This window comes from Etheostoma spectabile, chromosome 20 (genome assembly GCF_008692095.1).
Source record: "Etheostoma spectabile isolate EspeVRDwgs_2016 chromosome 20, UIUC_Espe_1.0, whole genome shotgun sequence".
NCBI classification, from domain to species: domain Eukaryota; kingdom Metazoa; phylum Chordata; class Actinopteri; order Perciformes; family Percidae; genus Etheostoma; species Etheostoma spectabile.
In genome coordinates, this window is record NC_045752.1 from 4,518,313 (window position 1) to 4,533,797 (window position 15,485).

The window sequence follows — 15,485 nt, forward strand, 5'->3', positions numbered from 1 at the left end:
AGATAGATAGATAGATACTTTATTCATTCCGAAGGAAATTTTAGAAGTTTTCAACACAGAAAAGGAAGGAATTTGGTTTGTTTAGCGACTGTATATTTAGTGTTTCTGATATGGGGAGTTTGTGGTCAGGAGGCAGCATTGAGCATTTTTAATTCTTCAATATCAAGTGGTATTTTAGGTTACACACAATGTTTAGTGTGCAGCACTTGGCTGACATTTCTGACCATCGGGTGTTTTCTGAGGAGGCGTTTTAATTCTATTATTCCCCTAATATCAACAGCTATATTAATTAGTATTCCCAAAAATATAGAGAGTTTGAGTCCAACCTTTGACAATTTCCTGCATGTCTTCCCTCTCTCTCCCCTTTCTCACCTAGCTGACCTGTCCCTTAAAGACGGAAAAGCCCCAAAAGAAAAGCTTTGATCCCAGTCAGCTGTTTGGCCAGCTGGAAGATAACAAGGCAGAAGTGTAACTGCACCTTACGACATTGCAAAAGACGTGTGGTCATTACGGCTCAGCAGTTTTAGACAACATTTTGTGAAAGGTTAAGCAGGAGTGTCTTCACTCCTTATACAAAGTTCTGTATGTGATACGTTCAGGTCAAAACTGACTACACGGGCTAACGCATTCCCAAATGGCTGTGTTCTTCTGTCTACCATCTGCCAACAGAAACAGTCTGTAAATGGTTAACTTTCCCTCTCGCTGCCTCTCTTGTTTCTTCTTATAAATTATCCGTTAAGCCATGCCTGTGATTTATGAAAACAAACAGTCATGCCAAAATCAATGTCGCAATGATTTTCTTCTATAATTCAGTTTTTTTGTCTAAGTATCTCAAGAGCTGAATCCATTTTTTTTAAATTATTATTATTAATGAAGCCCTATTAGTCGGCATGGTTATACTCCTTATACTCCAAACAACCATTTGAAAAATAAATTAGACAAAACCAAACAGTCCCACCACCTGCAGTGCCAACAGTCAGGACCTTGCTCAAACAAGCATTGATAGCTGAAATCAATAAACTGGCCAGAACTTGTGTCACAGTGTTTTCTCAGTGTTCCTGCAGGCTTGAGCAATGCTTTATATAGTAGCCGAGCGCTGCACACTGTGTTCACACAGTCGTTCACTGTTAACCCCCTTAAAGCTGGATCAGGAGAGTAGGACAGGCTGATATATCCAAGCACAATGGCCCTTTATGGAAAACTGAGCTCTACTGTGGTAATGACTGTTAGAATAATTTCATTAATCAAGAATAGACAGGAACCAAGTTATAATAAAGTTATGTTTACTTGAAAGTTGAATCAGATTACAGCACTCCCAGCATCAGTACAGAAAGTGACTGACGAATAAGCTTTCTACAACAGCTTTTGTAATACAACGTAGAATGAGATAAATCTCTATAGTCATAATAAAGAGTCAATTTCGTCAGTTTATCTCAATCCAGGGACGCCTGTTCTTTCCTCAGCATCACACCATGCTCCAGACAAGGACAAGACCGTGGCTCCCAGATACCAGATGGCGACAGCAGTAACAGTGTTTTATCTTGTTGTAATGCAAACAGTTTTAATACTAATTAGAGAAAAAGTATGTATCATCATTTTTCTAACAATGACTCTTGCTACCTTCCTCTCCTTTTCTCCCTCCCTTTTAAAATCTGCCTTCAGTCAAATCTAAGACCATTTCACCCCTGCCCTCTCCCACTTTGTTCCTCCTCTCCCTTGCCCACTGTACATGTTGCCCTCATAATCTCTCCCTCTGCATCACTCTCCCGCTCTTTCTGTCTCACACTTTTGGTCATATGACCAGCAAACAGGCTAAACAAGAGGTAACGGAACAGATTTGATTGTGCAACTCTGCAAAGCTGCAACCCCCTTAGGCCAAACCAGCAATAACGTCCTTGTGTTCTGCTCAGTAAAACATCTGATAGATGCTAGTACAGAAAACAATGGTTATAAATGTAACACCAAACTGCTCTAAGTATAACTGTTTCTTTCTCAAAAGGTCCAAGTAGCTTTGTCTCTAGTAGGATCAGGGTTTGTCTCTCTACTAGTAAAAAAAAAAGGGTCTGCTATTATTGATTCAAATGCACTGCTATCCGGCTGCGTAGCTGAAGTCTGTTCTCGTTCTCCAACTCAGGAGCTGATTTGTTCTGCCTCGAGCTGTAGCAGCGAGTGACACTCTGGAATGCAGATATTTAATATTTGCTGGACACACTCTGGGTTGGCTGTGTTGTGCAAAGAGACAAGTTAATGTGTCCTACATCCTACATTTCCCGGAATGTTGTAGGTCAAGCATTGCAAATGTAAATTCACAAATAGGTGCAGGAGAATTGAGGCTTTTTGTTGATCTTGAACACTAATCAGGAACCTGTCACAAAAAAAATACTGTGTGTTATACTGTGTGTTTTTTTCATTTACAAATGATGCAAGCAACTGCATGCTTTTAACATACAATAGTGTGTCTGACCACATTTCTAGATGCCTTTTAAGCAAATGAGACATAGTACTTAAAGATATAGTCCTCCTCAATACAACAGTGTGCCATTTTCTTTCAATAGTAGAGTAGGTATTGATTTTTGGCTGAATGAAGTTGCAGTACAGAATTGCCAAATATGCAACATGTCTGTGTACTGTCTCTATTACAGAGCACTGACAAATACGTTTGTGAACATGCTGTCACATTTATTATAACCAATTTAGGATTTACACCAATCATGTTCATTTCATGTGTTTCTGTTAACGGAATAGTTTTTTGGGTAAAATATATCTTTGCTTTCTTGCTGAGGGTCAGGTGAGAAGATTGATAACACTATCATGTCTGTCTATAAAATATGAAGCTACATCATGGGGAGGGTTAGCTTAGCATAAAGAATGAAATCGGCTGGGTAATACCAAAATTCCAACTGCAGTTGTTTCGCCCCGCTTCTAGTCTTTATGCTGAGCTAAGTTAACCTTTCCTGACTGGGACTTCAATGTACACACATGTACACAACTCTCAGCAAGAACGTGAATAAGCATGTTTCCCAAATTGTCTTTTAAAAAACAAAGGTCAGCGGATGTAGTGAAAACTCATTTTTCTTTATATCCTAAAATCTATTTATACCGTTCTCTAAAATCCTGTATCAGTCATTAACTCTGGTAATTAGTTGACACTTGCCTGTGTGCTAACTCCGGAGAGTGTTTCACTTGCACTTAGTAATTTGTTAATTGACAATTTAAACCCACACAGTACATTACATCACGTCTTCTACAAATACCTGAGTCAAAAGATCTTTCAATGTCAAAAACACATCTCAGCTCAGATATACCTGTTTTTTATTTACATCTTCTACTTTTAGGATTATCAACAATGAATGTAGAAATACACCAGAGGCAGATATTAGTTATTTGCGTGTGCTGTTCTTGACACTCACTAAGTTGAGCTAGACGGTCAGACAGGTTCCTGGCAGCACGGAGTGATGATACACAGCATGCTATGACATAGGGGAGTGGTTCTGTTTCTTTACTTCAGAAAATTGTAGGAACATAGAAGTGTGTGTGATTCAGGGAAAGAGTGGAGCGGTTGATCAGCGACAGCTTCTGGTGTCTGGTAGGAATTCATTCATACTTTGGGTTACTTTAAACAGTGTGAATGTGTGTTCTGGATATGGTATATCAGCCGGCTGCTGTCTGCGGAGTCCCAGTCACTTCTCTGTGACTCACACACTCTTTCTGTGACTATGAACAGTTTTCTTTTTGGCATAGCTCTTTGAAGAAGTGAGGGTTTGAACTGGTCTTGGTACAAATTATCAATTGAATGTTTAGGCAGATTTTAAAAAGCTCTTTGAGGTCATGTGATCTAAAGCTGTCAATACCGATTTCTTTATTATCGATTATTCTTGATTAACCAATTTACCCTGTAGATTAATGACAATTGGCCATCACGTTGTCCTAGAGCAAAAGGTGACCTCATAAAATGTCTTGGTTTGTCCAACTAATGATTACAAACCCCCAAATTATTCAATTCATAATGCAGAAAAAAGGAGGAAATTTCCACATTTGAGAGCCTGCTACAAGCAAGTTTCAAAATGTATCCCCAGAGGTACTCTTTTGGAGTTCAGTCTATAGGGACAGACTTCCTATATCCTATTTTTAGAAAGGACTTAACATGAAAATGGCAGGGCATTCATTCCATAATTCCTATTAACAGAGTGTATATGAGAATATTATACAAAATGTTTTCCCCATTAAACCAAACTAAAAACACAAAGACCATTTTTTCGGGGGAAGCTGTGGCATGAAGCACTTCAACGGCATACGTCTTGTCTTTTTCAGTTGCAAGGAAGTGAAACCCTGAGTTTGTGACGCTCAACACACCCACACATTCATTCATGCACGAGGGGAAAAAACTCATGCACATGAGATTTTGATTCCATTAGCTTCTTTTTAAACCACTAAAAGGCTCTCATCTGTCTTAACTTAATCTGTTTTTTTTGTGTGTGTCTTTTGCAGGACAAGCATCACACAGAGTTATAAAGAAATCCCTGCCAGGATACATCCGATTGCCAACCACTTCCCCTTTTTTTTCTGTGGAACACTAAATTGCGGAGGACTCTGTGAAATGTCAGAGTGGATCACTTTCAAAACCTTGAAACTTGTCAAATCTGGACCAACAGCGATGTAATGGTCATGGCTTGACTTGGGCTTTGTCTGATCCTTATTCAAAGGCTGTCAGTCATGTTGGAGCCTGGATCTGTGGACGAGGGAGTATTATGTGGTTCACCATCAGTCTGCAAGTTTGTTTACCCGCCATATTTGTGCAGAGAAACGTATGAGCTGAACGTTATTTATGTGGCAACTGGCTTTTTCACTGGACTGCTTGCATTGCCTGCTGGCTGTGGCCGGGATCACCGATGGATAGCACCATTACGCTGTTCACATTCCTAATTTCTTGGGAAATGTCTACTTACTGAATAGACTTGTGTGTTTGAATTTGAGACAAAATGAAGGAACTAAGGGCATCTTGTCATCGGACCCTCTGCAAAGACCAAAAGTATTTCCTCTGTTGAAAGTCTGACCCCCAATGGGATAAGAACTAAAAACTCTGAACTGTGTTAGACTGAACAAGTAGTTACTTACAGAAAATCTGGACTACCTCTCTCCCAGAATGAATTGCCCTTTAAGGAAGAAACGTCCCACACGCGACTCTGATTTCTCGGCTATCGTGGTTCCCTCGATGCACGGGTCCGGGTATCTTGACTATTCGGTCGAGACTCATGCTTCCAGAACCCTGGAGGTTATGGAGGAATTCAGACGACAGGAGATGTTGTGTGACTTGGTGCTACATGTCACATACAAGGACAGGACAGTAGACTTCAAGGTGAGACCCTGAAATATATTTTTTTGTCCACATATTTAAAACTGTGTGCAGTGTTTCTGTAAAACCAAATGCATGTTTTTTTTTCCAGGTGCACAAAGTGGTGCTGGCCTCCTGTAGCCCCTACTTTAGAGCCATGTTCACCAGCAGTTTCAAAGAGCGCCTCGCCTCGGAGGTAACCCTGCGCGATGTCTGCCCCCAGGTGGTGGGAAGACTTATTGACTTTGCCTACACTTCCCACATCACAGTGGGAGAGAAGTGTGTGTTGCACGTTCTTATGGCTGCTATGAGGTACACAGACAGTATTTAAACAGCAACACACAGACTTCATTTATTTAATCTGACACTTTTTTTTACCTTTCAGGATTTACCAATTAAATGCACCAAAATCACATTCAAACAATACTTTTAGTTGGAGAATATACAAGATTTAATTCCTTTTTTCCCTCCTTTTTCTGTTCTCTTTTACAAGGTACCAGATGGATGACGTGGCCAAGGCCTGCTGCGATTTCCTTATTAAGCACCTGGAGCCTGCTAATGTGATCGGCATTGCCCGCTTCGCCGAGGCGATCGGCTGCACAGAGCTGCACCAGCGCAGTCGAGAGTATGTCAATACACACTTCAGTGAGGTGAGGGGCAAACACAGGACACGCAAACAGAAGTTATCCTTTCATAATGTAGTCAAGACAGATTTTTGGAATTATGGTTTTTGTTGATTTTAAAATCAGCGATAAAGCGTGATAAAGAGTGTCCCTCTCGTCTAAAACCGTCACATCTGCAACCAGGATGGCTGCGCCCGTAACGGCAAGCTCGACGACTCATAACGGATCTCCACAAACCAATGGGTGACGTCACACATGCTCTGTTCATTAATATTAACAGTATATGGTTATACCAAGGTCGATTGTGTGTTTGAATGGGTTAACCCTCGTCGATCGACTCGGGTTAGATCAGGGTGGGAGGAGCGTCAATTTCAAAGTGAATTACACACGACCTAGGTCGCTAATAGCCGGGGCGGGGCTAATTATGTGGTTGGTTGTAAATGAGAGTGGGGCAGTTGTCACAGGTTGCCTCACACTTTGGAAAAAACAAAAACAACAACGTAGATTTTGTCTCACTGTGCTTATGCTGGGTTTTATCAGGCAGCTTCAACAACAGCAGAGCGATTTTAATTCGTTCCTTATGAGAACAGTCCACTGACTGTGTGCCCGGATGTCTGCCGTTCTCAAAAGTTAACTCCCCAAGTCAATTTTTGCAGAGCGGCAGTGGCGTGTAGCGCTCCGTTAGAACGTAAATGAAAACGTATGAAATTAAATTTAAATTGCTCAGCACCGCCCCTCTCTCTCCCCCCTCTCTCACTCAAGACCCAGGTGTCCAGCTTGCAGTTCAGTGTGGCTGCTGGGTAGCACACATCTCCCCCTTTATTTCTCTCTCTACTGTACAATGATGAATTTAAGTAGCTACAAATCTTTAGCTCTTGTGGTATGCAGCTGGATTGGAGTTTGAGCTGAATATGATGTGTAAAGCTCTGTCCATTTTGGGCACATAAGGTGATTGTGTATGATGCAAGCTCCCAGGTCGTACCTGAATTGTCATGATCAGGGATATACCCATGTTGACAGGCTTGGTTTGAATGGTTCGGTGGGAAAGAGGTTATAGAGAATTAACAATGCATTAAGTAATACACATTCTAAGAAGCGCTTTCCTGTGTGGGCGTTGTAAGCATTGACGATGTTTGTGATGATATTTGGGTAGATAATTGTAGTTTTCACTGCTTCAGTCAAAGTCCACTTTGGATCCATCTGTGAAAATAAGGCATGGGAAGTACATGCTCTTTGTTTATCATGTGTTCAAGTTGGCTCGCACCAGATGATAGATGTAGATTGTTTGGTCAGGAGAAGGAGAATCAACTGCAACTTTATGACCCCGAAAGAATAAAATGTCCAACCATTCAAGTTAAAAATGACCTGATGTTGCTAGCGACCCATTTTTCCTCAACAAGACCAGGGATCATTTTTGTCTGCTCTTTGTAGTGAAATAACTCCTTCTTAGTCACATCCAGCTCTGCTTTAAGTTCCGTAACTATGTTCTCCTGAGCTTGCACATTGCTTACGCTTGCTGCCAGTCTGTTCTCCATCAGCCTCAGCTCCTCCACCGAGGCGCTCAGTGTTCCCAGCTCAGCACTGATGTCCGACTGTGAGGCCGTCTCTGCCTGAACCTAAGCCCCCGACGGGCATAGGGTCAGCAGCAAAGCTGTAGCACTTTTCATTCTGTCTTTAGATCTTAAAGATGTTGATTGACTTTACTTAGACCGCAAATAGCTGGCAGTGAATCACCAAAGAAGCTCCAGAACACTTACAGTTTAAATGCATTTTTTATGCATAGCTAATTAGACATCGCCTTAGCTTTAGCACATCCCATTGGTGCTTTATATCTTGCTGTGCTTATGATATGATAACTGTGGGAGCCGTACAGCTACAGTCAACAATAGTTAACTGAACCAAGGTCAGGTAATTTGGCACCTTTGTTGCAAAACAGCACCAGCAATTTCTACCTACTTTTTGACAGTACATTGCTCATGTTCTTTCTCAGTTATCTTTCTGTCTCTTTTTTTGAAATGACGGGAACTACCCTTGAAGTGTGTGAATGCTCCCTCTGTGTCTGTGTGTCTTATCTATAATTCCTGGCTCTAACTCCTAACTAGCAGCTTACATTTATCACTAAATCAGGGGTCTTGAACATTTTTAAAGCTAAGGACCCTTTAACTGAAAAAGACATGGAGCAGGGACCCCCCACGATAACGTGAAGGGTGGCCCAAAGCCACTACACATACCTTGCATAGAATACTAAGCTATTTAAGTAAAATAGCCTAATAATTGTTGGCATTATTTTATAAATCCTGTTTTAATGATACACATACATGTGGCACTGTGGATGGCTATCTTAGTGACTACATTACCTATATGCCAGTAAGCAGTGGGGATTTGTATTTGCTAACGATACGTTGGATTCATGTTGAGACCTCTTTCATTTTTGAAAAAATTATATGGAGGATTGACTCTGAGAACCCCCTAGGGGTCCCGGACTTCCTGTTGAAGATCCCTGCAATAAATAAAACTCCTCATAACATTGGAACACATGGAAAAAGCACTAAAATGTGCATATTGAATAGTCAGAAGCCTTTTTAATCTGACCATTCTTCTCTCCGTCTTAGGTGACTAAAGAAGAGGAGTTCTTCAGCCTCTCGCACTGCCAGCTGCTGGAGCTCATCAGTCAGGACAGCCTCAAGGTGCTCTGTGAGTCTGAGGTGTGTGCCATTAAAATAACTAATACAATAATTGACTGACAGGCGTGGAAGGAACATATTGTACTTATGGGATGTTCCAACTTTTCAAAAACCCTGTTTAGATTTCATATCTCATGTTTGTTCTTGTTTTTGTTTTTTTTGCAACTGGTTGTTAAATTTTATTAGTAAATTGCAAGCATGATTTGGGTCAAAGTGCAAAAGTAGTACTGTATATTGTAAGATGTTTTTTAATATTATTGTGCATGCCTGTTTATTAATTTATTAGAGACACAAGTCTTGTTTTTTTTACCAACTTGAAGTTTTACCACAGACATAGAAAATGTAGAAGCAATCATAAAGTAATTGACATTCAGATTGTAGAATTGGTCTGTAAAGTCAAGAGTCTTGATTTTTTTTTTTTTTTTCTTCACACAGTCACACAACAGTCATCTCATGCTAAAAAGGCTAGACATAACACTAATGCCATTAGTCAATGCTCTGACAAAAGTCTAACTAGATGTACATAACAAAACCCATATTAACATGTCTAAATAAATCCATGTCAGGTGTATAAAGCCTGCACAGACTGGGTCCGCTGGGATATGGAGGGTAGAGCCCCATACCTGCATGCCCTCCTGAATGCGGTTCACATTTATGCACTGCCTCCTAAGTTCCTAAAGAACCAGCTCCAGTCCTGCCCCATCCTCAGCAAGGTAAACTACTGCCTTGCTTTATGTTTTCTTGTTATGGAATTGAACACATAGAGGAGAAAGATGGTTACATTTGCCTTACTTCAATTGTCCCCACTTTCTTTTAACTCCAGGCCAATTCCTGTAAAGACTTCCTGTCTAAAATCTTCCAGGATATGACTTTAAGGAAGCTGGCTCCTGCACCCAACCGTGGAACTCAACTCATCTATGTGGCCGGCGGGTACTTATCTCACATAGTTCTCTCAACAGCAAGAATTTGTTCCGCAATGCATAACCAGTTGCGAACTTATTTCAAGACACTGTGGGACATAAAAAAACATTTTGGGACATATTCCGCTTATATTGATCATCCGAAACTGCACTTGTGCTAGTGACTTCAATGCTCACATACGTTCTGTAAATGAGTGAGTTGCGTTCACGGCATACATGTCCACATAAAAGCACCTCATGGAGGCAGAAAGTGTCTCAGTCTGCCACCCAGAGGCTGTTAGAGGTCACATCTACTCTGTCTTCTTCACAGAGAGCCCTGCTTTCTGGGTTCAGGTATGCACCCTCCTCTTTTGTAAGCCCTTTATTTATAGTGGCATACTGCATGATGACCTATTTTCCTCTATCATAAAGCAGGTGGGTTAGCAAACTTCAAACTACCATTAGGATGTTTTCCTCCAATTTATACACTTCTTTGAGTGCAATCCTTTGACGACCGAGCATTTGGATTGTGCTGCTAAAGCTATTTTGAGTTTCTAGATTGTAATGTTATTCAGTTTTTGTTTTAGGTTTTTTGGGGGGTAATTTGTTATATGGCTGATTTAAAAGCACAGATTCAAACAAGGTGTGAAATTTATTTTTGACTGGCATAGGGAAAGAGTACTTACATGAACCAAATTGCACCACTTTATCCAACCCCACCAAGCATGCATACATGTATGAGCATATTAAGCCATTGGCTTTTTCTTGTGGGTCTTTCTGTACTGTTTACTTATATATACATTTTCAAAGAATGGTATATAAAATCAAGTGAACATTTAGATTAAACTTAACATTTCCCTGTCTCTGTTCAGATATCGGCAGCATTCCCTGGCCTCCATGGAGGCTTATGATCCCAGGGGGAATGTGTGGCTAAAGCTAGCTGACATGGGCGCCGCATGCAGTGGTCTGGGGGCCTGTGCACTGTTTGGATTGTTCTACACTGTAAGTTGCACCAGTTGTGTCATACCACCAATGAAATGTCATTATTCACAGAGTTTAAAATTCTAAATGACACTAAAAGACATCTTATGATACAATATGATATAAGAGATACAAAACTGGGAGACTAAATCCAAAAACGGGTTTAGTTTTTCTTCCACTGTGTACATTGAACATTTAAAACTAGGCCTGCACAGGTTTTACACATAGACTGTATAAAATAGGTTTTAAAGTGCTCCCAAGCACAATGCTCTCAATTCTCTGTTTAGAGGCTTGTGGTGATGTGCTATAAGTGCCAAAAAAATCAGTTTGGTTCTACCAATTAGTTTTGTTTTTTCATTGTTTATGTGTTCAATAAACAACACACTTTGTGAAAAAAAATCATGATATCAATTCTAAGCTAAAAAAAAACATGATTTATATTCTGCGGGCCTATTTCATACTGTAATTATCTTCCTTTTGATTTCCTTTCCTCCCTCTTCAGCAAGTCCTAAAGGATCACGTTTTTTTTGACGAGTTTAAAGCTTTAGTGCACAAGTTTTTGATATTGACGAATGTCCGTTACATTCAAGCCATTGCCAAATCAGTTGCTACAAAGCTAATGAAGACTATCAGCTTCACACAACTCTCTCTGTATTTCTCAGTATCGCTATTTTCAGAAGATTTTGTTGTCCAGCGACTTTCGCACGCAGAAACTTGAGTGAAGATAACGACCTCTCTTGAAGAGTCCATCATGTTTTTTTTAATCCTCAGTGTCCTCCTTAGCTACTAGCAACTGTGTGGAGGAGGGGTGGGGGCAGTGCGCCATCACATAAGGCTTGTATCATTTGAATGCGCTGACAGTGTTGTTGTCATTACTTAGAATTTCTCATGGGGGCACCTGAAACAAAGCACTACAGCTTTAACAGATCAACATCATCTCTGTTCAGGTTGGAGGCAGGAACTTGTCGCTTCAGAACAACACAGAATCCAACGCCCTCTGCTGCTACAACCCAATGACCAACCAGTGGAGCCAGCGAGCCTCTCTCAACATCTCCAGGAACAGGGTCGGGGTGGGCGTGGTGGACGGCTGCATCTATGCTGTCGGAGGCTCCCAGGGCTCCACGCATCACAACACGGCAGAGAGGTGAGACGTGTGTGAGGATTTATTTATACAACTAGGCCCTCGAGAAGTAATTTGATTTTAATGGCATCTTATTTACTAGAATGGATTTAATGAGCCTGGATTTCCTCCCCTTATGCACACATCCTAGATTAAGTGCATTTGCCTCATTTTAAGTATGGATAATGGCATGAGAAAGGAAATGAATAGCTGCCATTCAACCTTAAGAGCAGTCAAGAAGTTTGCAGGTATTCCTCTTAGTCTAATTAGACAACAACACAGGCTCTTTCAAAACATGTTGAGACAAACTTCTCAGGAATGTCGATCTGGCCAGGAATGCTTTACATCTTTGTTGCCACCACCACTGAGCAGGGAGGAGTTTCAATGCTGTTATAAATCAGTTTCAACCAATGCAGAACAAAAAAAAACTCAAGACAAGCCAAATGTTGACTATTAGCTTTTCTGAAGCGTGCTTCAAACAAAACCTCAATCCCTTTGTATGTTGAATTGTATAGATTTCTAAAAGATGTTGGCCTCAGGAGAATTATTTGAGCTCATCAGACACCACTTGGAATTCTTTTCATGAAAAGAAGCTGTTAAATATAATAAAAGCTGATGAAACTGAATTAAAATGAAAAATCAATGTGAAACGGATCGAAGGAGATTAGAGCATTTATAGTAACAATGGTTGCCAAAAAAAAAAGGTTCTGCTCACAAGGATGTCTTCCAAATGAGTCCAAGCAACATGTAAGAGATTCAACAGGGAGCCATACCAACTTGTTCAAGTGTGCCAAATGGATGTATTGTTATTTATCATTGAAATTTGCCTTACTGCATGTAGTAATTTCAGGGTTTAGAACACAGGGTCAGTGTCAGCACATTGACTTGCATTTAGTGCTTTTTAAGGGTACTTGGCCAACGTTTGAGGTCAGGTGATGTAATATCAGCCGCCCTCTTATCAGCACTTTCCAGCTGAAATACACCAAATGCCGAGAACTGATTTAATCATTAACCAGTGAGCATGCAGTCCAACTGGCCTCGTCATGATTCATGTCTTTGCTGTTGCTATGCCTTGCATTGTTTGCATTCATGTTTCCAGGATTAAAGTAATGGTTTGAACAAGATTACAGGAACCGTTTGGGAGACACCCTTATTTGCTTTCTTGCCAAGAGTTAGATAAGAGGATTAATAAAACTGTATCTGTATCTTATATCTGTCCATTAAATAGGAAGTGAGTGTTCTAATGTGACCTTTAAACCCCTTTTTTCCATAACACCATGGACATGAAAACTAGTCTGTTGGACTACAGAGTCATGTGGACCTTTTGTCTCTGTGTGCTCTCAATGGTGTTACAACCTCTTTAGCTTAAAATAAAGCTTGTCAATAGTTAGCAAACACGGTTGCCAGTTTAACCTAATCAAATTAAAGTTGGCAGGCTCGTGTAGATTGAGAAGGTTGTCTCACACAGCCACTGCGATCTCAGTCATTCAATGTTTTGCTGCACTAATACACTTATTTGATTATTTTAATTGACTAATGTGTAACGACATTAGGAATTGTCAACAGATTGTCAACTGTTTGGTTTGCAGGTGGGATCCAGAGTCTAATTGTTGGTCCTTAGTTTGCCCAATGTCGGTGGCTCGTCTGGGTGCTGGAGTGGCGGCGTGTGGGGGGGCTCTGTATGTGGTTGGGGGATATGATGGGCAGAACCGCTGGAACACTGCTGAGAAATACCAGCCTGACACCAACACCTGGCACCAGCTGGCACCCATGAGCACTATACGAAGTGGACTGGGTAAGTGTGTGTGTGCATGCGTGCGCGCACTCCTGTCTTAATGACAGCCAATCTGATTAAACAATTGAGATACTATGTATTGATTTAGAACTTTAGATGTGCTGGTAGGCAGATTAAGTCACCTTTAGACGGAGCAAGGCTAGCTGTCCCCCCCCCTTCCAGTATTTATGCTAACATCTCCTAATTGTAGCTGTCAGTCGTTTCATCTAACTCTCAGGAAGAAAACAAATAAGAAATGTTGCCTAAATGTTGAACTGCACCCTTGAGTTCCCTCTCTCTCTGTCTGTCTGTGCAGGATTGGTGTGTGTGAACTCTCACCTCTATGCAATAGGGGGGTATGATGGACATAGCCAGCTGTGTTCTGTGGAGCGTTACAATATAGCCAGGAACCAATGGGAGCCCAGGGCCCCCATGCACTACAGCCGCAGTGCACACGGAGTCACAGTCCACCAGGGCCGCATCTTTGTCCTCGGTCAGTTACGTCACTAATTTATACACAGTGGTTTATATATATATATATATATATATATATATATATATATATATATATATATATATATATATATATATATATATATATATATATATATATATATATATATATATATGAGTTAAATAAAAAGAGGGGGTGCATGTATTGCAGAGATAGAGGTGCTCAAAACTGTAAGAATATGAAAAAAGGGTGGTAGTGTCCCACTAACAAAGATATATATATATATATATATATATGATCAATGAGCTTTTATAACACTAATAGAGTCAATGTGTTTTGCTTCATTGAGCTCATCATACTGTTTTTTCAATGTATTTTTTGTATATTTATATGTTTTCAATATTGTTCAGATTTTTCTTTTTCCTTTTTTTTAATCAGATTTTTCTTTATTCAGGTAATTTAATTGTATCATGTTTCTTCATTTATTTAACTATTAAATCTTTTTTTCCCCCATTTATTTCTTATGTGTGTTTCTCCCGACTTACTATGGATAGCCTGAAGTACGGCCTGTTTTATATGCCATCCCCAATAGTGCAAGTTTCATGTATCTAAGCTCATTATACCTTCTCATTGAGTTTGCAGTCACTACCACAAACACTTTCATTCTTATGAGTTAAAAGAAGATTATTTGGTAATCAGTCTCTACTAGATAAACCTTTTAATATCTCTGGTATGTGGTTGTGGATGTGTGTGTGGGTGTGTGTTCCATCCAGGAGGCTTCAACCAGCTCGGCTTCCTGTCCAGTGTAGAGTGTTACTGTCCAGCGAGAAATGAATGGATGTGCGTCACCGACATGCCCGTTGGACGCAGCGGCATGGGCGTCGCTGTTACCATGGAGCCCTGTCCTGGCAGCCTGCCAGAACAAGAGGAGGATGAAGATGGAGCCACATGAGGATGAGGACCAGATCTGTTGAAGTCTCAAGTCTTGCATATGGATCTAAGAGATGCTGCTGAGAGGGTTAAGTGCATTCAATACAAAAAGAACATTCCAATATGAATACTTTTCACACATTCCCGCTCTCACGGATCCATTTGCATTGCCCATGCAGTACTGCGGGAATAGTTTGTACGGAAATGTTGAAGAGGAAGAATATTTCTACATCCACTAGGGGGACTAGTGATACAGAAAAACAGGTAGCATGACAGTGAGGTCACAACGGATAAGGTGCTACAGGTCGGCTGTGGCTCAGTAGGTGTAGCGGGTCGGCCTGTAAACGGTTCGATCCCCGGCTCCTCCTGTCCGCATGTCGAAGTGCAAGACACTGAACATCAAGTTGATCTTGTTGGACAGGCCAGCGCCTTGCATTGGCAGCTCCGCCACCATCGGTGTATGAATGTGTGTGTGTGTGTGTGTGTGTTTGTGTGAATGGGTGAATGAGAGGCTAATTCTAAGTAAGGTAGAAAGGCGCTATTTAAATGAAGTCATCATTCACCATTTTACCATTAACAGATGTAAGTTATCTCAGATGATGGTACTATTTAATTAAGTAGCGTTATTCCTCAGATGAGTTTAATCTTTATGTGTTACATTGTATTTGAAAATTTATAAACTGAAGTT

General features: G+C 40.6%; 1 protein-coding gene across 3 annotated transcripts in view; it reads left to right on the forward strand.

Moving 5' to 3' along the window:
* Window positions 1-15,085, forward strand: part of keap1a (kelch-like ECH-associated protein 1a) — a 16,775-nt gene extending 1,690 nt beyond the window's left edge. Inside the window, exons 1-12 of one of the 3 annotated variants that reach the window (XM_032499952.1) lie at window positions 3,566-3,586; window positions 4,489-5,356; window positions 5,445-5,644; window positions 5,826-5,982; window positions 8,568-8,660; window positions 9,206-9,352; window positions 9,463-9,569; window positions 10,411-10,540; window positions 11,467-11,663; window positions 13,229-13,434; window positions 13,730-13,906; window positions 14,641-15,085. In XM_032499952.1, the coding sequence (XP_032355843.1) occupies window positions 5,144-5,356; window positions 5,445-5,644; window positions 5,826-5,982; window positions 8,568-8,660; window positions 9,206-9,352; window positions 9,463-9,569; window positions 10,411-10,540; window positions 11,467-11,663; window positions 13,229-13,434; window positions 13,730-13,906; window positions 14,641-14,819 (1,806 nt within the window). In that variant the 5' untranslated portion in view covers window positions 3,566-3,586; window positions 4,489-5,143 and the 3' untranslated portion in view covers window positions 14,820-15,085. Of the gene's footprint in view, window positions 1-3,565; window positions 3,587-4,488; window positions 5,357-5,444; window positions 5,645-5,825; window positions 5,983-8,567; window positions 8,661-9,205; window positions 9,353-9,462; window positions 9,570-10,410; window positions 10,541-11,466; window positions 11,664-13,228; window positions 13,435-13,729; window positions 13,907-14,640 lie in introns of those variants that run through there. The other 2 variants (XM_032499951.1, XM_032499954.1) reach the window with 2 other exon arrangements.
* Window positions 15,086-15,485: the final 400 nt, after the last annotated feature.